The sequence below is a fragment of the Rhinopithecus roxellana genome, chromosome 20 (genome assembly GCF_007565055.1).
Source record: "Rhinopithecus roxellana isolate Shanxi Qingling chromosome 20, ASM756505v1, whole genome shotgun sequence".
NCBI lineage: Eukaryota > Metazoa > Chordata > Mammalia > Primates > Cercopithecidae > Rhinopithecus > Rhinopithecus roxellana.
Genome location: NC_044568.1, coordinates 73,850,333 through 73,873,629, shown reverse-complemented (window position 1 = coordinate 73,873,629; position 23,297 = coordinate 73,850,333). Strand labels below are relative to the sequence as shown.

General features: G+C 47.0%; 1 protein-coding gene across 9 annotated transcripts in view; it reads right to left on the bottom strand.

Annotated features, from left to right (window-relative positions):
- Positions 1-16,056, bottom strand: part of NDE1 (nudE neurodevelopment protein 1) — an 83,769-nt gene extending 67,713 nt beyond the window's left edge. For 5 of the 9 annotated variants that reach the window (XR_004055522.1, XM_030925658.1, XM_030925656.1 and 2 more), the window contains exon 1: positions 1,886-2,011. Coding sequence is in view for 8 of the 9 variants with exons in the window: in XM_030925658.1 (XP_030781518.1) it covers positions 1,886-1,968 (83 nt within the window). In the remaining variant the exon portion in view is untranslated. The other 4 variants (XM_030925659.1, XM_030925660.1, XM_030925662.1 and 1 more) reach the window with 4 other exon arrangements.
- Positions 16,057-23,297: the final 7,241 nt, after the last annotated feature.

Here is a 23,297-nt window from a genome sequence, read left to right as displayed (position 1 = left end):
GGCATACACCTGTAGTGCCAGCTACCTGGGAGGCTGAGGCAGGAGGATCACTTTCGGGCCCAGGGGTTGCAGTGAGATAGGGTCACACTTGTGAAGAGCCACTGCAGTTCAGCCTGGGTGACAGAGTGAGACCCTGACTCTGAAATAACTTTTATTTATTTGAGATAGAGTCTCGCTCTGTCACCCAGACTGGAATGCAGAGGTGCGATCACAGGTGACTGCAGCCTCGACCTCCCAGGCTTAAGCAATTCTCCCATTTCAGCCTCCCAAGTAGCTGAGACTGTAAGAACATGCCACCATGCCTGCTAATTTCTGTATTTTTTGTACAGACAGGGTTTTGCCATGTTGCCTGGTCTGGTCTCAAACTCCTGAGCTCAAGCGATCTGCCTACCCAAAGTGCTGGGATTACAGATGTGAGCCACTGTGCCTGGCCCTAAAATAAATCTAAAATAAATAAAGGAAACGAAGGGGATTGGAATAAGGTCTCTATGTGCAAATTATAAAGACCCATTAGAAATAAAAACAGTGCCAAACCAAACACAAACACACACCTCCCAGATATGAGCACTGACCAAAACACAGTTTCAAATCTTATAATCTGCAGCAATATATTTTGCTAGGTATAGGGAAAAGCTCTTTCCCTGTGCACAAAGAACTTACCAGATGTGGCATCTAGGAACTGATAAAAACCCTTCTAGAAAATGAGATGGACACTGGGCACAGTGGCTCACGCCTGTAATCCCAGCACTTCGGGAGGCCGAGGCGGGTGGATCACCTGAGGTTGGGATTCGAGAGCAGCCTGGCCAACATGGAGAAACCCCGTCTCTACCAAAAATACAAAATTAGCTGGGTGTGGTGGCGCATGCTTGTAATCCCAGCTACTTGGGAGGCTGAGGCAGGAGAATCGATTGAAACCGGGAGGCGGAGCTTGTGGTGAGCCGAGATTGTGCCACTGCACTCCAGCCCGGGCAAGAAGAGTGAAACTCCGTCTCAAAAAAAAGAAAAGAAGATGGAAGGTCAGGCATGGTGGCTCATGCCTGTAATTCCAGAACTTTGGGAGGGTGAGACAGGCAGATCGCTTGAGGCCAGGAGTTTGAGACCAGCCTGGCCAGCATGGCAAAACCCCATCTTGACTAAAAACACAAAAAATTAGCCAGGCATGGTGGCGGGCGCCTGTGATGCCAGCTACTTGGGAGGCTAAGGCATGAGAATTGCTTGAACCCAGGAGGTGGAGGCTGCAGTGAGCCAAGATGGTGCCACTGACTCTGTCTCAATTAAAAAAAAAAAAAGAAGAAGAAAAAGAAAATAAGCGAACAAAATGTAAAGTAGCATAGTAGGATAATCAGGACCATAGGTCTGGAGTTCAAATTCCAGCTCTGCTACATATTGGCTGTGTGACTGTGGGCAAGTTATCTGCCTTCACTGAGGCTCAGTTTCTTCATCTATAAAATGGGGTGCTAATAGTTTTTTCATGGGTAGTTTTGAGATAGTATAAGTTAAGCGTTTCACACTGCCTGGCACATAATAGGCCTGAAATAAAGGGTTGCTGTTCTTTTTATAGAAGAAAGAGAGCTCACACCTGTAATCCCAACACTGTGGGAGGCAGGAGTGCATCACTTGAGTCCAGGAGTTCAAGACCAGCCTGGGCAACATAGTGAGACCCGTTTCCACAAAAAGAAAAAAAAAAGCCTGGCCTGGTGAAGCACACCTATAGACCCGGCTACTTGGGAGGCTGAGGCAGGAGGATCACTTCAGCCCAGGAGTTTAAGGCAGATGTACACTATGATCACACCTAGGAATCGCCACCACACTCAGCCTAGGTAACACAGCAGGACCCCATCTCAAAAAAAAAAAAAAAAAGAAAAGCAGGTGAACTCAGACTGACCTCTGTTTGTAGGTCATTGCCAGATCTTTCCAATAGTTAGCTTCTTCCTCCTCGGAGCTGAAAGTCTTTCCGGAGTCCTCCATTGTGAAAACAGGGGAAGAGATCACTCTCTTTGTGGCATGGTGTCTAGGGGAGAAGGTTTTAAAATGATTACCCACATCTGGTTGAATAGGTGATCCTATTTAACATAAAACAAAAAAAAAAACTTTATGCTGGGTTAAATTATTCAATACTGCCAAAAATCTGAAGCTAAACCCAAACAAAAGACAATCCACTCACCTGTTACATGCCCTGGGTTAACATCAAGGCTCATGGACATCCCCACGCAAATATTTATTGAGCACCTACTAAAGGACCTAGGGAGCCACATAAAATGTCTCCAAGATGCCTGCCTTCCCTAAAGGGGCCTCACAGTCTGGTGGATGGAGAGGGGGAGTGGGGGCTGGAATGGAAATTATGCATAAACAATAATAATTATTATAATTATTATTTGAGACAGAATCTTGCTCTATCACCCAGGCTGGAGTGCAGTGGCGTGATCTCAGCTTACTGCAACCTCTGCCTCCTGGGTTCAAATGATTCTTATGCCTCAGCCTCCTGAGCAGCTGGGATTACAGGCATGTGCCACCACGCCTGGCTGATTTTTTTATTTTTAGTAGAGACAGGGTTTCACCATGTTGGCCAGGCTGGTCTCAAATTCCTGACCTCAAGTGAACCACCCACCTCAGCCTCCCAAAGTGCTGGGATTACAGGCGTGAACCACCGCACCCAACCCCATGTAAATTTTGATAAAACTATGTGCCTAGTGTAGCCGCAGAAATGTGCACAGGATTTTGACATGCAATAAATTGCATATACTTGCGTATATACATTGGTGTGTTTTGAAATATGTATGCACCTGAAAACCCATCATCACAATCAAGATAATAAACATTTCTATCAGTGCCCAGGATATTTAAGAAGTTCCAAACTCAACCTGAGAGTCCAAAAAGGCTTCCTAGAAGAGGTGACACACGAGGAGCATGTGAAAGAATATGAAAGAGCCAGGTGCAGTGGCTCACGCCTGTAATCCCAGCACATTGAGAGGCTGAGGCAGGCAGATCATGAGGTCAGGAGTTCGAGACTAGCCTGGCCAATATGGTGAAACTCCATCTCTACTAAAAAAAAAAAATACAAAAATTAGCCAGACATGGTGGCATACGCCTATAGTCCCAGCTACTCAGGAGGCTGAGGCAGGAGAATCGCTTTAACATGGGAGGCAGAGGTTGCAGTGAACCAAGATCGTGCCACTGTACCTCCAGCCTAGGTGACACGGTAAGACTCCATCTGAAAAAAAAAAAAGAAAGAATATAAAAGAACTGGAAGGCAATGGTAATTGAGTAGGGTAGGAAGGAATGAGGAGAAACAGCCAGGCACTTGTTAGGGGAGCTAGAGGGAGTCTAGTAGGCTTGGGTTGAAAGTTGAGGAGTGGAAGTGAACCTGGAGAGACTAAAATAGAGGGGCTAAGTCACAGACGGCTTGTGCAAGATGTTAAGAAACTTAGTGGCCATCAGAAACCACTGGAGGAAGTTTAAGGAAGAAAGTGATGTGATATGAATGTGATATGATGGGCTCTCCTGCTTAAATAGCTGGTCCTGGTGGCCATGGACAGGCAGAGGAAGGACAAGGCCTAAGAAAGGGAGCTCCTGCAGCAATGCAAGAAAGGAAGGTGGAGACCAGGTCCGGTAGCTTGTGCCTGTAATCCCAGCACTTTGGCAGGCCAAGGCAGGCAGATCACTTGAGCCCAGGAGTTTGAGATCAGTCTGGGTAACTTGGTGAAACCCCGTCTCTACTAAAAATAGAAAAATATCAGCCAGGTGTGGTGGCACATGCCTGTGTTCCCAGCTACTCAGGAGGCTGAGATGGGAGGATCACCTGAGCACAGAAGGCAGAGGTTGCAGTGAGTCAAGATAGTGCCATTGCACTACAGCCTGGGTAATGAAGTGAGATCCTATTTTAAAAAAAAAAGAGGGCCGAGCGCAGTGGCTCAAGCCTGTAATCTCATCACTTTAGGAGGCCAAGATGGGCGGATCACGAGGTCAGGAGATCGAGACCATCCTGGCTAACATGGTGAAACCCATCTCTACTAAAAAAAAAAATACAAAAAACTAGCCGGGCGAGGTGGCGGGCACCTGTAGTCCCAGCTACTCAGGAGGCTGAGGCAGGAGAATGGCGTGAACCCGGGAGGCAGAGCTTGCAGTGAGCCGAGATCCGGCCACTGCTCTCCAGCCTGGATGACAGAGCGAGACTCCGTCTCAAAAAAAAAAAAGAAAGGAAGGTGGCCTGAATTAGAAAGTGAGAATAACCAGGTATACTGGCTCACACATACAATCCCAGCACTTTGGGAAGCCACGGCAAGAGGACCACTTGGGGCCAGGAGTTCAAGACTAGATTGGGCAACATAGCAAGACTCTACCTTGCCAAAAAAAAAAAAAAAAAAAACTTTTTAGTAACTTAGACTGGTGTGGTGCAACACATCTGTAGTCGTAGCTACTCCGGAGGCTGACGAAGGAGGATCATGTGAGTCCAGGAATTGGAGACTGCAGTAAGCTATGATCACCGTACTGCACTCCAGCCTAGGCAAGACAGTGACACCTTGTCTAAAAAAAACAAAGTAGGAATGAAGATGGAGGGGACAGAAATGGACTCCAAAAATACCTAAAAGGCAAACTTACCAGAACTTGACGAATTATGACTTTTGGGGTAGGGGAGAGAGAAAAAGGAGGTGAGGACATCTTCTGAGGCTCTACCTTAGGCAACTGGGTGCCACCACCATCCCCATCACCAGAGATAAAGACTTTCAGAAGGTGGCTGGGTGCAGTACCTCATATCTGTAATCCCAGCACATTGGGAGGCCAAAGCAGGTGGAATGCTTGAGCCCAGGAGTTCCAGACCAGCCCGGGCAACCTGGTGAGACCCTATCTCTACAAAAAATACAAAAACTAGCCGGGCATGGTGGTGTGTCTGTAGGTCCACCTACTTGAGAGGATTAAGGACAAGGAGAGGTCGAGGCTGCAGTGACCCATGACCATGCCACTGTACTCCAGCCTGGGCAACAGAGCAAGATCCCATCTCAAAAAAAAAGGACTACTGTAAGGAAAACTTGGCCAGGCACAGTGGCTCACGCCTGTAATCCCAGCACTTTGGGAGGCCGAGGCGGGCGGATCACGAGGTCAGGAGATCGAGACCATCCTGGCTAACATGGTGAAACCCCGTCTCTATTAAAAATACAAAAAATTATCCGGGCGTGGTGGCGGGCGCCTGTAGTACCAGCTACTCAGAAGGCTGAGGCAGGAGCATGGAGTGAACTCAGGAGGAAAAGCTTGCAGTGAGCCGAGATCACGCCACAGCACTCCAGCGTGGGCAACAGTGTGAGACTCCGTCTCCAAAAAAAAGGAAAACTCTTGGGTAGGTGGGTGGGGGGTTAGGGAGAGATAACAAACTTAGTCTCAGACATTCACAGCTTGACATGTCCATGACACACCTACATGCAATATCGGAGCTGAAACTTAGGGTTGAAATTGGGTCAACAATATCCTTTTGAGAGTCATGCGTCTGTAGCTGGTTTTTCTTTTCCTTGTGACAATGAGAGAATCTCCTACGGACTCTGTATGGAACAAAGAATAATGCCAATATTGGAAAGGTGGGCAATTTAAGAAATGGTAACCAAAGGAGGCAAAGAAGAAACAGAGAGAAAGAGAGAGAGATGAGGAGTGAGAGAAATGAGAATCAGGAAGTGTGCTGTCCTGGGAGTGGACGGTTTCAAGGGAAAAAAGGGAAACATTCCAGTGTCACAAGGATGCAACAGAGAAGCAGGGAAGATAAGGGCTGGAAAATATCCATGAGGCTGAGCGAAAGTCGGTCACTGGCGGTGTGAGCAAGAAGAGTTTCTACACAGTGGAGGAGGAAAGACGAAGAACTGAGTGCAGGAGTAACTGGGAGGTGAAGAAGAGGAAGGAGATGTAATTCTGGAGAATTACCCAAAAGAAGATGAAACAAATTAGCCAACAGCTAGAGGATGTGGCTGGTAAGGGCTCTGGCTCTCAGGACTTTGAGCTGATTCACAGGAGAGGTGAGGAAAGCAAATTTTCTTTTTTTTTCTTTCTTTCTTTTTTTTTTTTTTTTAAGAGATAGGGTCTCTATCTGTCATCCTGGCTGGAGTGCAGTGACACAATCATAGCTCACCGCACCCTTGAACTCCAAGGCGGCAGTGATCCTCCTGCATCAGCCTCCTGACTAGCTGGTACTACAGGTGTGTGCCACTACGCCCACCTAATTTTTTTTTTTTTTAAGAGATGGAGTCTTACTATGTTGCCCAGGCTGGTCTCAAATTTCTGGGCTCAAGCGATCCTCCTGCCTCATACTCCCAAAGCACTGGGATTATAGGTGTGAGCCACCACACCCGGCAAGAAAGCAGACTTCTATTAACAGTTGGACTAATGGTTTGTATACTCCCTGTTGATAAGAGTCTGTCTGATGTAATCACCTATATTCTGAATTTATTTGAGGCTCTGAGCTTGTCAAAAGGGCATAAGAAATTCAAATAAGATTGTGTCCAGGCTGGATTCAGTGGCTTGAGCCTATAATCCCAGCACTTCGGGAGGCTGAGGTGGGTGGATCACAAGGTAGGAGTTCGAGACCAACCTGGCCAATATGGTGAAACCCTGTCTCTACTAAAAATACAAAAATTAGGCAGGTGCAGTGGTGGGCACCTGTAGTCCCAGCTAGTCAGGTGGCTAAGGCAGGAGAATCACTTGAACCCAGGAGGTAGAGGTTGCAGTGAGCCGAGATTGCACCACTGCACTCTAGCCTGAATGAACAGAGTGAGACTCTGTCTCAAAAAAAAAAAAAAGATTATGTCCAAGGCCGGGCACAGTGGCTCACACTTGTAATCCCAGCACTTTGGGAGGCCAAGGCGGGCGAATCATCTGAGCTCAGGAGTTTGAAACCAGCCTGGTCAACATAGTGAAACCCCGTTTCTACTAAAAATATAAAAATTAGCTGGGCATGGTGGTGTGCACCTGTAATCCCCGCTACTTGGGAGGCTGAGGCGGGAGAATCACTTGAACTCAGGAGGCAGAGGTTGTAGTGAGCCGAGATTGTACCACTGCACTCCAGCCTGGGCACCAGAGCAAGACTCCCTCTCAAAAAAAAAAAAAAAAAACTTTGTCCAAGGTCCCTTCCTTCCCTCAGGAGAACTCAGAGGCTGGTGTGTATCCTTGGGGACAAAAGAATGAGCAAAAACCATCACTTTCTAAGATACAACCAACAAGTTATAGTTGCGGTTAAAACATGAAATCATTAGGCTTAACATGTAAGCGTCAACACAGACACCACCACTAACTTCTGGTGGAAGTTAATGAGCCTCACCCATGTTGAGCCAATGACAGAGGTGAGCCTAATTCACGCAGAACCAGGAAATGCACAATTGTACCTAGATTCAAGCACAGAACTTACTGATAACTCTACATTTGTTGGGACCCATATTCACATCCTTTCTCTCTCCTACTTTTTCAATACTTTTTCATTCAGAGAAAACATGCTATTTCCCGACCCACCCAACCCTCTGGGAAGCAGATTCTCTGAAAGTTTGATCAAGGCAGAAAGGCGAAATGTCATATGCCCAGACGTGGTGGCTCATGCCTGCAATCCCAGCACTTGTGGGAGGCTGAGGCAGGCAGATGACTTGAGGTCAGGAGTTCAGGCAGATGGGTTGAGACCAGCCTGGCCAACATGGTAAAATCCTGTCTCCACTAAAAATACAAACATCAGCTGGGTGTGGTGGCAGGCACCTATCATCCCAACTACTCGGGAAGCTAAGGCGCAAGAATCACTTGAACCCAGGAGGCAGAGGTTGCAGTGAGCCACGATCATATCACTGCACTCCAGCCTGGGCAACAGAGCAAGACTCCATTTCAAAAACATATAAACAAAAAATAAATGTCATACAAAGCTAATGATTTGTAGTTTTTTTTTTTTCCAGACGTGCATTCATTTTTCCATCTTCTGTGACAGCACAATATTCCCTTCGGAGAATACCCTACTCATTTCATGAGTTCAGAGGGATCTGATATCATCCTCTGCATCTGGGAGGAGGCATATGCCTACTCATATCCTTAGTGATCAGCTCACCAGTTGGGCTAACCCACACAGAGCCAGTGACAGAGGTGGGCCTAATTTACGCAGAACCAATGACAGTGTGAGCCTCACCCATGTTGAGCCAATGACAGAGGTGGGCCTAATTCACGCAGAACCAATGATAGGGTGAGCCTCACCCACGTTGAGCCAATGACAGAGGTGGGCCTAATTCACGCAGAACCAATGATAGTGTGAGCCTAATCCATGCTCAGCCAGTGACAGGTATGGGTCTAACCCATGCTGAGCCAATGACTGGCTTAAGGATGGGCCTAATACTGAGCCAATGAGGGCCCAGGTCCAGACCTTTTGCACAGCTGTCAAAAATGAAACTCTCCTTCCACTAGGGTTGGTAAGGTGGCTGGAGGTAAGCCTGAAACTGCTGGTGGTCATCTTGCTATCAGAAGGGAGAGCCTGCCTGAGAGTGAAGCCAAAACAGAGGAAAGCATGGCCAAGGCATGGAGAGCCTGGGTCCTGACAATATCATTTGAACACCTGGATGCAGCCACACCTGATTTAAGGTTATGAGATAATCAATTCCCTGTCTTGGTTACACCAGTTGGGGTTAGATTTCTGCCACGCAGGAATCCTAATGAATGTATGTCGTCAATGACCTTACTTGCTCAAAGTCAAAAGGGTAGAGTGGTGCCTGGAGCAGTGGCTCATGCCTGTAATCCCAACCCTTTGTGAGGTCGAGGCAAACGGATCACTTGAGGTCAGAAGTTTGAGACCAGCCTAGCCAACATGGTAAAACCCCATCTCCACTAAAAATACAAAAATAAAAATTAAACAGGCACAGCGGTGCGCGCCTATAGTCCCAGCTACTCAGAAGGCTGAAGCAGGAAAAATCACTTAAGCCTGAGAGGCGGAAGCTGCAGTGAGCCAAGATCACTGCACTCCAGCCTTCCAGCCTGGGCAACAGAACAAGACCCCACTCAAAAAAATTAAAAAGGGGGTAGAGTGTTAATAGCAGTCATTAACGAGGCCAGGAGCAGCATAAACCTAGGCCAATGACTCGCTGCTCAAGCCATAAGCTCTAATGAGCCCAGATCTCATGTAATATGTTGTCATCAAACCAATTCTATAGCAACAATAGCCCAGGGCCAAGGCATCTATCAATGAGCACTGTGTGGCCATTAAGACACCGGTGGCTCCGTGCAGTGGCTCACGCCTGTAATCTCGACACTCTGGGAAGCCACAGCGGGTGATTCACCTGAGGTCAGGAGTTCGAGACCAGCCTGGCCAACATGGTGAAACCCCATCTCTACTAAAAATACAAGAAATTAGCCAGGTGTAGTGGCAGTCACCTGTAATCCCAGCTACTCGGGAGGCTGAGGCAGAAGAATCGCTTGAACCCAGGAGGCGGAGGTTGCAGTGAACCAAGATCGCGCCATTGCACCCCAACCTGGATAAGAGTGAAACTCTGCCTCAAAAAAAAAAAAAAAAAGACATTGGTGATCCTACTGAGGGCAGTCTCAGTCCACAGCATGGAAGGTCGTCAGCATACAATAAAGTGAAGAAGTGAGGAACCAGGAACAACAAAAGCACTGACTCCTCCTGAAGTTAGGAAAAAGATGTGCAAGATTCAATGTGATCAGGCCCCTGCATAGTTTTCTACATATTTCCTACCCTACCACCTCTCATTCATGTCCCAGCCACACTGCCTTCTTTCTCTTCCTTGAACACCCAAGCCTGGCAGGGTGCGGTGGCTCATGCCTGTAATCCCAGTACTTTGGGAGGCCACGGTCGGTAGATCACTTGAAGTCAGGAGTTCAAGACCACCCTGGCCAACATGGTGAAACCCCATCTCTGCTAAAAATACAAAAATTAGCTGGGCGTAGTGGCACATGCCTGTAATCCCAGCTACTCGGGAGGCTGAAACAGAAGAATCTCTTGAACCCGGGAGGCGGAGGTTGCAGTGAGCCGAGATCCTGCCATCGCACTCCAGCCTGGGTGACAAAGCAAGACTCCATCTCAAAAAAAGAAAAGAGTAATAATAGTAATAATGATAATAAAAGAGCTTCTTAAAACACTGTTATCTTGGCCAGTAAGGTTTAAAAACTTAATCCTCAGGAAAGAAATGAATCTGAGATGTTTTAGGAGGTACAGCTATTGTGGGGCAGGTTCTAATTATAACGGGCTGATACGAGGGATCTGGTTTTGGATTTCAAGGACTGCAGAGAAACTAAGCACAGAACTGGATTTATATCACAGCCTGCAAAATCTTTCACCCCAACCAAGAGACAAAAACCACAGGTACGGCATTTCAACCAAAAACCCTTACATTTTAAAAGCTATCCTTAAGGAAGAGAGATGCTGGAGGCGAAGAAGGAAGAAGTAACAGCTGCACTTCACTTTATCATAAAACAGCAATCTTAAAAGTGTAAGATTTTTGGCCGAGACGGGTGGATCACGAGGTCAGGAGATCGAGACCATCCTGGTCTACACGGTGAAAACCCATCTCTACAAAAAACTACAAAAAACTAGCCAGGCGAGATGGCGGGCGCCTGTAGTCCCAGCTACTCAGGAGGCTGAGGCAAGAGAATGGCGTAAACCCAGGAGGCGGAGGTTGCAGTGAGCCGAGATCGCGCCACTGCACTCCAGCCTGGGCGACAGAGCTAGACTCCGTCTCAAAAAAAAAAAAAAAAAAAGTATAAGATTTTTGCCTTTGTCATTTAAAAATGTCAGAGAGGGGCAGGGCACAATGGCTCACGCCTATAATCCCAGCACTTTGGGAGACTGAGGTGGGCAGATTGCTTGAATACAGGAGTTTGAAACTAGCACAAGGTGAAACCCCGTCTCTACTAAAAATACACAAATCAGCCGGGCATCATGATGCACGTCTGTAGTCCCAGCACTTTGGGAGGCCGAAGCGGGTGGATCGCCTGAGCCCAGGAATTCGAGACCAGCCTGGGCAACATGGTGAAACCCCGTCTCTACTAGAAACACAAAAATTAGCCAGGCGTGGTGGAGTGTGCCTATAATCCCAGCTACTTGGGTGGCTGAGGCAAGAGAATTGCTTGAACCCGGAGGCAGAGGTTGCAGTGAGCGGAGATTGCACCACTGCACTCCAGCCTGGGCAACAGAGCGAGACTCTGTCTCAATAAATAAATAAATAAATAAATAAACAAACAAACAACATGAAAACGTCAGAAAGTTCTATTGCACTACTCTCTGCAGCAGAAAGCAGGCAAGATGACTTGCAAGGGTTGCCTTATTTTATCAGCATTAAGTACTAAATTTGCCTTCTGTTTGCTGTGTGCTAGACATTTCAAAAATTGTTTGCAAACATTATCCTCTCTAAGCTGTGCAACTGTAAGAGATGGCTAAACAGGACAACCGCTCTGTTTCTTGGAAGCAGAAACACTGTATGCCTTGGTCATCCCTAAATGTGCATGTGAGCAGCAGAAACGAACTAGATCCAAGTTCAAGGGGTCTTTGCATTCAGGTCCAAGGCTTCCCAGGTGTTGCAAAATGACTGACTGGAGATCAGATTCACTTGTTTCATTTGGCCCACACAGTCTTTTTTTTTTTTTTTTTGAGTCAGAATCTTACTCTGTTGCCCAGGCTGGAGTACAGTGGCATGATCTCAGCTCACTGCAACCTCCGCCTCCCAGGTTCAAGCGATTCTCCTACCTCAGCCTCCCTAGTAGCTGTGATTACAGGTGCACGCCACCACACCTAGCTAACTTTTTATATTTTTAGGAGAGACGGGGTTTCGCCATGTTGGCCAGGCTGGTCTCAAACTCCTGACCTCAGGTGATCTGCCCGCCTAGGGCTCCCAAAGTGCTGGGATTACAGGTGTGAGCCATCGTGCCCGGCCCTCACACAGTGTTTTAAAAGGCACTTTAATAGACAGGTGTTAATACTTGGTCTCAGTATATACAACTTTGCACCTGCTATCTTAAAAATGGATCCCACATGCATTTATTTCATCTGTGTGCCACTAACCTGCGTTCTCAATACACCATCACACCATCAGCTCTGCCCCAGCATCTCTGTGGACAAATCTGATGGGAGCATGCAAGAAACAATGACAAACTAGGACCCAGTGGGACAAAAAGTATCTATTTTGCACAACTGAGATCTATGCCTCCTTCAAAAATTTGTTTCTGGGCAGGTGTGGTGGCTCACACCTGTAATCCCAGCACTTTGGGAGGGTGAGGCAGGCAGATCACTTGAGCTCAGGAGTTCGAGACTAGCCTGGGCAACATGGTGAAACCCCATCTCTACCAAAAATACAAAAAATTAGCTGGGTGCGGTGATGCACGCCTGTGGCCCCAGCTAGTCAGGAGGCTGAGGTGAGAGGATCACTTGAGCCTGGGAGGCGGAGGTTGCAGTGAGTTGAGATCGCCCCACGGCACTCCAGCCTGGGTGACAGAGTGAGAACCCATCTCAAAAAAGAAAAAAAAAATTGTTTCCACATGCTTTTTTTTTTTGCATGTTTTACATGATTAAAGCTAAGAAAAAAGTCTGAAAATACACTTGAGACACACACCTCTGATTTTAAAACTCTGGAAAAAAAGCAAAGCAATCTCTTTCAGCCTTCCTCTGAGAGAAGAAAGCCAGCACAGCTAGTCAGGAGCAATAAACATAAAGAAACCATCAATAATTAACTCATCACCCTTCTCCATCCCCACTCTGTATCCTTCCTAATCAAAACAAACAGAAGAGCGGGAGGGAAGGGAAAGAAGCTGCCAAATGTCCGCACATGCTCCAACAGCCAGGACGCAGGCTTTGCATTTTGCAGAAGTGACATCACTAGGGTAACATCAGTCAAGAGTCAGCAAGCCTGGCTTCTGTCTTTGTGCTTTCCAAGTTTATAATGATCAGCCTACAAAAATACTTAGGCCGGCAAGGATCCATGTTCAAAGATGCACACCATCATTCACTAATGTGGAAAACTGGAAACCTCAATGTCAACAGAGGACTGAATGGAAAACGATGCAGTTGTTAAGAACTGTATGTACTAATATGGAAGAAAGCTCACGATATGTTAAAAATGGGTGCCCATTTTTGTTTACTTCCCTCTCTCTGCACATAGAATAGAAAAGGGTCTGGAGGATGCACCAGAATGGGGGTAAAGCAAGCCCTGTGGATATGTACCTGATACATTGCTTTAAGATACACTATATACACATATATACAGTAAGTATAGATTGCTTTAGAGATTTTAAAAAGCTTAGGCCAGGCACCGTGGCTCTCTCCCACCCCGGCACTTTGGGAGGCTGAGGCAGAAGGATCGCTTGAGCCCAGGAGTTCGAGACCAGCCTGGGCAACATAGTGAGACCCCTATCTCTACAAAAAATTTTAAAAATTAGCCAGGTATGGTGGCATGTGCCTTTAGTCCCAAATAGTTGGGAGGCTCAGGCAAGAGGATTGCTTGAGCCTGAGAGGTTGAGACTGCAGTGAGCTGTGACTGCATCACTGTGCTCCGGCTTGGGCGACAGAGTGAGACCCTGTCTCAAAAAACAAACAAACAAAAACTTGGACAAAAAATAAAATAGCTATTGTTCCAGGATAATTTTATTCTACTGAACCAAGTTCCAGGGAAAGAATTTTTCCTACTGTGGTTTTGTCTCCTCCATCCCTTTTCAAACATTTCTTGAACACATGCTAAGTGCTGGGCACTGCTTAAGGGGGCAGACAAAAAGCACCTACATCCATTGCACGAGGTGCACACATAGTACTAGCTGCAGGCACAAACTTCCTGTACACGGGCATGCTCATGTTAGGAAATTACCTTGTGAGGAAAAGGAGTGTCATTTCTCGGTTCACACATTCTAAGGCAAAAGAACACACTTTGGGCTGGGTGCAGTGGCTCATGCCTGTAAGTAACTTCAGCATTGTGGGAGGCCGAGGCAGGAGGACTGCTTGAGCCCAGGAATTTGAGACCAGCCTGGGCAACAAAGCAAGATTCTGCCTCTACATAAAAAAAAAAAAAGAATAATGATAGGGTCAGGTGCAGTGGCTCATGCCTGTAATCCCAGCACTTTGGGAGGCCAAGGCGGGCAGATCACGAGGTCAGAAGTACAAGACCAGCCTGGCCAAAACGGTGAAACCCCATCTCTACTAAAAATTAGCCGGGCATGGTGGCACACACCTGTAATCCCAGCTATTCAGGAGGGTGAGGCAGAAGAATCACTTGAACCCGGGAGGCTGAGATTGCTGGGAGGCTGAGGTTGCAGTGAGCCGAGATCGCGCCACTGCACTCCACCCCGGGCAACAGAGCAAGACTCCGTCTCTAAATAAATAAATAAATAAAATAAAAGAACACACTTTGGAAACAAAAATAACATCCTAACAGAATAAGTCAAGTTAATAAACTGTTATCCAACATGGGATAAAATATATGAATCAAAGGCCCCTGAGACTTCAGCGGCACACATCATCTGCATTTAATCCTACACAAAACACACACTAAAAGGAAAGGCTCAAAACGGGTTGTAGGCCGGGAACGGTGGCTCACGCCTGTAATCCCAGCACTTTGGGAGGCTGAGGTGGGCAGATCACGAGGTCAGGAAATCGAGACCATCCTGGCTAACACGGTGAAACCCCATCTCTACTGAAAATAGAAAAAATTAGCTGGGTGTGGTGGCACGCACCTGTAGTCCCAGCTACTCCAGAGGCTGAGGCAGGAGAATCGCTTGAACCCAGGAAGCGGAGCTTGCAGTGAGCCAAGATAAAAAAGCCACTGCACTCCAACCTGGGTGACAGAGTGAGACACTGTCTCAAAAAAAAAAAAAAAAAAAAAAAACAAAAAAAAAAAAACAAAAGGGGGGGGTTGTATACCAATGAGGTGATGGAGGCTTGGGTGGTCGGGTAACAAGAGGCTTCGGGAATAGCTGGGATCTAATTAATCTTCAAAACACCCAACCCATTACCTAAAATACCATCCTGTTCTAGAATACACTATAACAAAACTAAAAATGATGAACCTGCCCAGGTCGTGCTCCAAAGGCCTTTTCTTTAAAACGTTAAAAGGGGCCTCGGGCTCAAAGTAGAAATTAAGAGGCACAACCTGGTACTAACCACGGACAAAGCCATCCAGGAAGCTCAGGCCCTCAGGAGGCAGAAAGCCTGAGACGGCTGGGAAAAGATAAAGTCGCCTCCCCAAAATAGGCGTCAAGGTGACAAGCGGGGTTTCCCAGGACCTCAGAGAGGCAGGTGAGCCCAGCCATCACTCAATCTGCGGAATAAGCATTTTCGTCCTTTACCCAATCCGTCCCCAATGTGCTGTCAGAAGAAACCAGAACCGTCCTGCGGCAGAGACGGGAGCAAAGCGGAGAGGAGACTCCCCCAAACATGTTCCCGGAGGGAGGGAGCAGGGGGAGGTTTTTGGAAAGAGGCCTGCAGGGGCGGGACAGTGGGTGTGAGGGCAGGGGTAGCGCTGCAATCGGGGGGTCTAGGGTCGCAGGGAAGGGGGTGGCAGGATGGAGGGGTAGGAGAGAGAAAGAGAAAAGAAAGGAGGGGCATCTAGGAAAGGAGTATGGGGAGGGAGTAAGAGGAGAAAGAGGATGGAGCCTGGCAGTGGGAGTTTGGGGAAGGGCAAGGCTGAACCACCCAGGAAGTCCCGGAAGGAGGAGAGGGCAACCGGGTGGAAGAGAGACCAGCGCAGAAAGAGAAACAAAGTTGCCAAGGGCGAGGGGCGGGCGCGAGGGACGCACGGGTGGCAAGGCACTCAGTGCCTAACTTTTTAGGACCGGAGGCTCCAGGGAGGCGGGATTTTGGAGCCCGGGGACCAGGGGAGTCCAGGCGGCCGGGAAGCGACCCGCAAGCGAGGGGCGTGGGGGTACCTGCCAGGCGGTGGCCCGGGGTTCCAGGGTCCTGGGGCGGGGCAGAGGAGCCTTCCCAGTCGCGGAGGAGGTCACCGGGCAGCCACCCCGACCCCAGCCCCGCGCAGCCCCGCACTTACCGGAGCAGGCGCAGCGAAGACAAGGCGGCGACGGCGGCGGCTGTGAGGGGCGGTGCTGCCCCGGCCCCCCGGACCCCGCCCCCGCCCCGGAGCCCGCGGCCGGCGCCGCCCATTGGCTGCTGCTCCACGGTACCGCGTCCGCCTCGGCCAATCAGCGCAGAGCAGCGTCGTTTGGAAACTTTTTTCCCAGGCCGGGCGCGGCGGGGCCACGCGGCGGAGGCTCCTGGCCGGAGGGGGGCTTGGGAGGCGCCGGCTGCCGGGCGCTGGGCTGGGGCGGGCGGGCCTTGGAGATGCTGCAGGACGCTGCCTGGACACCCAGGAAATGGGTTTGGGCTTGCGGGCCGTGTATTTCAGGAAAATAAGCCGGCCTCTTCTTCACTCCGATTGCGTTTCCCCATTTTTGCACTTTCCCCAAATCAGAAGGAAAGACAAAGATTCAGGCCCACTGAAGCTAGCAGTGCCCCGTGCCCTTCCTACTCCTTTACACCCAAAGTAGAATCTTCAGCATCATTATCTTCTCCAGAGGCAAGAGAACTTAGTGCAAGAATTTGGTCATAAGCTTGGCTTTGAGTCCTAGCTCTGCCCCTTACAAACTGTGATCTTGGTAAAGTTGTTTAGCCTCTATGATTCCGTTTCCTCGCCTGTGACTCCGTTTCCTCATCTATAAAACGCCATTATGGGTCTGGCGCGGTGGTAACGCCTCTAACCCCAGCACTTTGGGAGGCTGAGGCAGGTGGATCACGAGATCAGGAGTTCGAGACCCCCCTGGCCGACATGGTGAAACCTCATCTCTACTAAAGATACAAAAAATTAGCCGGATGTGGTGGCGCACGCCTGTAATCCCAGCTACTCAGGAGGCTGAGGCAGGAGAATCGCGGGAACCCGGGAGGTGGAGGTTACAGTGAACCGAGATCACACCACTGCACTCTAGCCTAGGCAACAGGGCAAGACTCCGTCTTAAAGAACAAACAAAAGACAAACAAAAAAACGACATTATGCAGAGGACTAAATGAGTTAACAGCATTTGTAAAAATGTTTACAACAGAAATTTGAACATAGTAAGTACAATATATGTATTTGTTAAATGATCTTGATTTTATTTATTTATTTTGAGATAAAGTCTCCCTCTGTCTCCCAGGCTGGAGTGCAGTGGCCTGATCTCCACTCACTACAACCTCCACCTTCTGAGTTCAAACAATTCTCCTGCTTCAGCCTCCCGAGTAGCTGGGATTACAGGCCCACATCACCACACCTGGCTAATTTTTGTATTTTCAGTAGAGGCAGGGTTTCACCATGTTGGCCAGGCTGGTCTCGAATCCCTGACCTCAGGTGATCCACTCACCTCAGCCTCCCAAACTGCTGGGATTACAGGCGTGAGCCACTGCACCCTGCCTGATGATCATGATTTTTAAATGTCTGTGTCTGCCAGGCACAATTCTCACAGCAACCCTAATTGTTTACTAACAAATTTAAAAAGAATTTTTTTTCTTTTCTTTTTTTTTTTTGAGACAGAGTTTCCCTCTCGTTGCCCAGGCTGGAGTGCAATGGCGCGATCTCGGCTCACTGCAACCTCCGCTTCCCAGGTTTGAGTGATTCTCTTGCCTCAGTCTCCCTAGTAGCTGGGATTACAGGCGCCCACCACCATGCCCAGCTAATTTTTTGTATTTTTAGTAGAGGCACAGTTTCACTATGTTGGCCAGGCTGGTCTCGAACTCCTAACCTCAGGCGATACACCTGCCTCAGCCTCCCAAAGTGCTGGGATTACAGGCATGAGCCACCATGCTTGGCTGGAATTTTTTTTTTTTTTAATTTTCTTCCAAAACATCCTGTCATAACATGTTCATTAACAAACATGGAGCATTCTGGTTAGTGGGTACAAAAATAGAGTTAGAATGAATAAGATATAGTATATGGGAGCACAATAGGGTGACTACAGTCCACAACAATGTATTGTACATTTTTAAATAACTAAAGGAGTGTAAGTGGAGTGCTTGTAACACAAAGAAAGAATAAATGCTTGAGGTGATGGACACCCATTTACCCTGCTGTGATTATGATGCATTGTATGCCTGTATCAAAATATCTCATTACCCCATAAATATAAACACCTACTGTGTGCTCATACAAACTAAAAATATGTATATTATTATCCAGCTTTTTTTTTTTTTTTTTTTGAGACAGTCTCACCCTGTGACATAGGCTGGAGTGCAGTGGCACAATCACTGCTCACTGCATACTGGACTTCCCAAGTAGCTAGGACCACAGGTGTGCACCACCACACCCAGCTAATTTTTTACTTTTTTTTTTTTTGTAGGGACATGGATCTCACTATGTTACCCAGACTGGTCTCGAACTCCTGGGGTCAAGTGATCCTCCCACCTCAGCCTCCCTCCCAAAGTGCTGGGATTATAGGCTGAACCACAGCACCCGGCATTATGAGCATTCTTCTGTACAATGCACCCTTACAGCACAGTGAATACATCAGACAAGGTACTTGTCCTCAAAGGGCTTATATTGTTGAGAGAAGCACACTAAATCCAGAAGCAGAAAAAGTAACATTTCAGATCTTGATAAGTGCTATGACTAAGGCAAGCTCATTTGATAGAAAAGGGCTGGGAGGGGTCACTTCAGATACTATAGTCAGGGAAGGCCACAGTAGAGAGGCGACCATGCAATTGAACCACAGATGATGAACCATAGGAAAGCATTTTATTGTATCCATGTTAAAGATGAGGAAATAAAGGTGCAGGAAGTTAATTGAGTTGCCTGAGGTCTTACAACTAGTAATTAACAAATCAGGCTTCAGAGCTGGCTCTGACTCCTAAACCCACCTTCTTTAGTACTATGCTGGAGGGAAAAAGATCTTAGCCATTACAGGGTCTCCCACCCCACTCCTGCCTTCCTGCTGTCCTTAGAATAGCCTTTCTCAAATTCTACTTTGGACTCCTTGCTAATTCCTAAAAACTGCTTAGAGGCACAAAGGGGAACCCCACCACCTATCAACAGGTTTAAGGAAAGTACCAAATGTCTTTCAGGAAACTTCCCAAACATAAATGAATCATTTACATCCTGCTTCACACTTTACTACCTCTGATGCCTTCCCCCTTGGAATTTTATTTTATTTTATTTTGAGACACAGTCTCACTCTGTTGCCCAGGCTGGAGTGCAGTGCTGCAATCTAGGCTCACTGCAACCTTCGACTCCTGGGTTCAAGAAGATTCTCCTGCCTCAGCCTCTCGAGTAGCTGGGATTACAGGTGTTCACCACCATGCCCAGCTAATTTTTCTATTTTAGTAGAGATAGGGTTTCATCATGTTGACCAGGTTGGTTTCAAACTCCTGACCTCAAGTGCTCTACCTGCCTCAGCCTCCCAAAGTGCTGGGATTACAGGTGTGAACCACCACACCAAGCCTCCCCTTAGGAATTTTATTATTTACTTATTGAGATGGAGTTTCACTCTGTCACCCAGGCTAGAGTGCAGTGGTGCGATCTCAGCTTATTGTAACCTCCACCTCCCAGTTCAAGTGATTCTCCTGCCTCAGCCTCCCAAGTAGCTGGAATTATCCCCCCTTGGATTTTTTTTTTTTTTTTTTTTTTTTTTGACAGAGTCTCACTCTGTCACCCAGACTGGAGTGCAGTGGTGCGATCTCAGCTCACCGCAACCCCTTCCTCCTGGGTTCAAGCGATTCTCCTGCCTCAGATTCCTGAGTAGCTGAGATTACAGGTGTGCACCACCACACGCAGCTAATTTTGTATTTTTAGTAGAGACAGGGTTTCACCATGTTGGCCAGGCTGGTCTCGAACTCCTGACCTCAACTGATCCACTCGCCTCGGCTCTCCCAAAGTGCCGGGATTATAGGTGTGAGCCACTGGGTCTGGACCCCCTTGGAATTTTATTTGGCCCTAACCACTCTGTGAGGTTTCTGGACAGGAACGAATCACCTCAGCTTACAGAAAAACTGAAGCACAAACTGATGAGGTACTGGTGTTGCCTAAATGGCTTTGATCAAGGCATTTAAACTAGTTGGTTCTCAATTTCCCAAGTTTTCCATAAAGAAAAAAGAGAGGACATTGAAATGATAATCATTAAAGTCTTATTTGGGAACAACATTTAGAGAAATAGGTTTGTCATTGGGTAAAACCTTAAAAATGAAAGGAAATTTTTGGTGTACTTTAAAATGTTTCTCTTGTTCTTTTTAAATTAAATTTGTTTTCCTTGTAGCTTTGGAATATGGCTGAGCAGATAACTCAATTTAACTTCCTTAGGTACTTCCATGATCATTTACTAATTCAAACCACTGAACCTAACACAGGCAGAAGATTGGTTTCTGGGGAGAAACTCCTTTAATAACAGCTTGGTTAGTTGAAAAGCTGAATTGCATGTAAAGTAGCTACTTAAATAGCACACAAAAAAGTCTTTCGGTTTTAATAAATGTGAAGATTATAATTTGGACAGGGGAAAAACAGTTACTTGTACTCTCTAAAGTTTTCCCAGCAAAGAAATAGGAATACAATTAATAGAGGGTATATACATAAAACGTATCTTAAGACAAAATTTATGTATTTTGATTCATAATTGTCTCCTTTTAAGGGCTACTATTCTTTGCTTAGGCTGGTAGTCTTTAGAAAGCAGCAATAAAATTACATTTCTTTTAAAAGGATTTGTAATTCAGACTTTTTTTTTTTTTGAGACGGAGTCTCGCTCTGTCACCCAGGCTGGAGTGCTGTGGCGGGATCTCAGCTCACTGCAAGCTCCATCTCCCGGGTTCACGCCATTCTCCTGCCTCAGCCTCCCGAGTAGCTGGGACTACAGGCGCCGCCACCTCGCCCGGCTAGTTTTTTGTAGTTTTTTTTTTTTTAGTAGAGACGGGGTTTCACCGTGTTAGCCAGGATGGTCTCAATCTCCTGACCTCGTGATCCACCCGTCTCGGCCTCCCAAAGTGCTGGGATTACAGGCTTGAGCCACCGCACCCGGCCACTAATTCAGACTTTTATTCAGACTTCCACTTAATACGTCTATTTTGTTTAAAAAAATTTTTAAAATAGACACAAGTGTCACGCCATGTTCCTCAGGCTGGTTTTAAACACCAAGCCTCAAGGGATCCTCCTGTCTCAGCCTCCCAAAGTGCTGGGATCATGGGCATGAGTCACCATGCCCTGGGCATTTTTAATCACTACATTTATGCGTTGTGACTAGTTACAGCTCTGGACTCAAGAGAATGCCCAGCTAAGTCAAACAAAATGTGTCTGCTTGGTAAAAAGGAATCTAAAATAAAAATATACATATAAAGAAAATGTGGTCAGGCTCGCTGGCTCAGCCTTGTAATCCTAAAGAGGCCGAGGAAGGAGGATCACTTGAAGCTAGGAGTTCGAGACCAGCCTGGCCAACATGGCAATATCCCGTCTCTGCTAAAAACACAAAAATTAGCCGGGCATGGTGGTGGGCGCCTGTAATCCTAGCTACTCGGGAGGCTGAGGCATGAGAATCGGTTGAACCCGGCAGGAGGAGGCTGCAGTGAGCCAAGATCCTACCACTGTACTCCAGCCTGGGCAATGAAGCAAGACTTTGTCTCAAAAAAAAAAAAAAAAAAAACTAAAAAGGAAATGTGTCTGCATTCTTTTATGTTTTCTGGCTAAAAACTATTTTTTAAAAAAACAAATTAGAAACCCACGATTACCTTGTTTCTTTTTTAAGATTTTTAGTTAATACGGCTTGTGTTGAGACATGCTCAACTGAAATAAAATAGGGGCAAAAACACCTCTGAAGAGTAGCATATTTGCTTGGTACTCTGAAAAAAACAAAATGCTAGAAACATGTTTTTCATCTAATCTCCACTTGGAAAATACTACCTATACACAGACACAATGCAGATTTTTTTCTTTTTCTTTTTTTTCTAAATAGCGATAGAGTTTCACTGTTTCCCAGTCTAGTCTCAAATTTATAGGCTCAACAGATCCTCCCTCCGTAGTCTCGAAAAGTATTGGGATTACAGGCCTGAGCCACTGCGCCCAGCCCACAGTCAAGATTTAGTCAGCAGTAATAAATACCTACGCAGGGAGAGGATGTGTGCTTGTCATCTGCCTTCTGGAAAATTAAATACAGGCACAAAGGATTCTTCAGCTACATGTCTGATCTTGCCCTCCACAATACCCGTCTACAAGGATGCTTACAGGGACGTGTTAATCCCCACGTAATGGGGGTTGCCTATTGAAATAACCTCCTAGTGAGGATTTTTTTGGGGGAAAATGTTCTCGTTTGGCAATTTCAACTTACTGATTCTTTTGCAAAGTTAACTTGTTTCTGGGCAAACTTTAAAAATAAACTTCTAAGGTAGCATTCAGCTAGCAGCACATCCTAAATTGTGTCTAGATTTAATTTACACAATATGTGCTTTGTTTTTCTCCTAATTTGCAACAGAAAATAGTAAGCAGCTGGTAGTTTCAGAAATCACCCTCTTGCTGAGTCTTAAAATTTTTTCATTCCAGGGAAACGTGAAGATTGTGGGACGCTATTTAAAAAAAAAAAAAAAAAAAAAAAAAGCAAACCACACGGCATATCTGGCCACCTAAGACATAAAAGTGTTTGAAACTAACCATAAGGTCTCCTTTCTGCTCGCCCAACCTGTCACTGGGAACGCAGTATTCATTTGTAACCAGCTTTGGAGGAGGGCTTTTAAAGATAACGTTTTCTTGCCAAAGTCCCCCCAAAATCTCTTGCTTCTTGGTGGCAATGTCCAGTTGAGTCTTTGCACACCCTTTATTTTTGCCAGTTGGGTCGCAACTTTGCGAGAACCCCGGGGGACCTCGCAGGAAGCCGGGTTGGCAGTTATTTTTTTTCTTCACTTGCCACTAGGTTGCACTAGATTTAGGATGCTGGGGAATATGCGCCATTTAATTTTTAAAAATAAAGTAGGACCATCACGTGACGAGACCTGAGCGAGGGGGGAAAAAAAAAGGCAGAAACGATCGGGTTTTTCATTGAAATTCCGTTCAAACCGCCTTCCCTCCGAAGCCTGAAAGAGCCGAATTCTATTAAATCCTGGTTGGCAGGCTTTTTCCTCGGATCCACTCACGAGCTCTCTCATTCTCCGCTTCAAGGTTCCTTTCGACTCCACAACGTGAAGCCAGGGGGAATGCCTCCTTAAACTGGGGGTTTTCGCCAAAAAAGCCAGAGTCACCCCCCGGGAAAGTCCCTATTTAGGGTTTTATCGGGAGGGGACTGAGCCTGACGAGGCTGCAGGGCCGCGAGGCCCCGCCCCCCCCGGGGTTCCCAGCATGCCCCGCGCGGACAGGACGCGGCGGAGGAGGCGGGGCGAGAAGGGG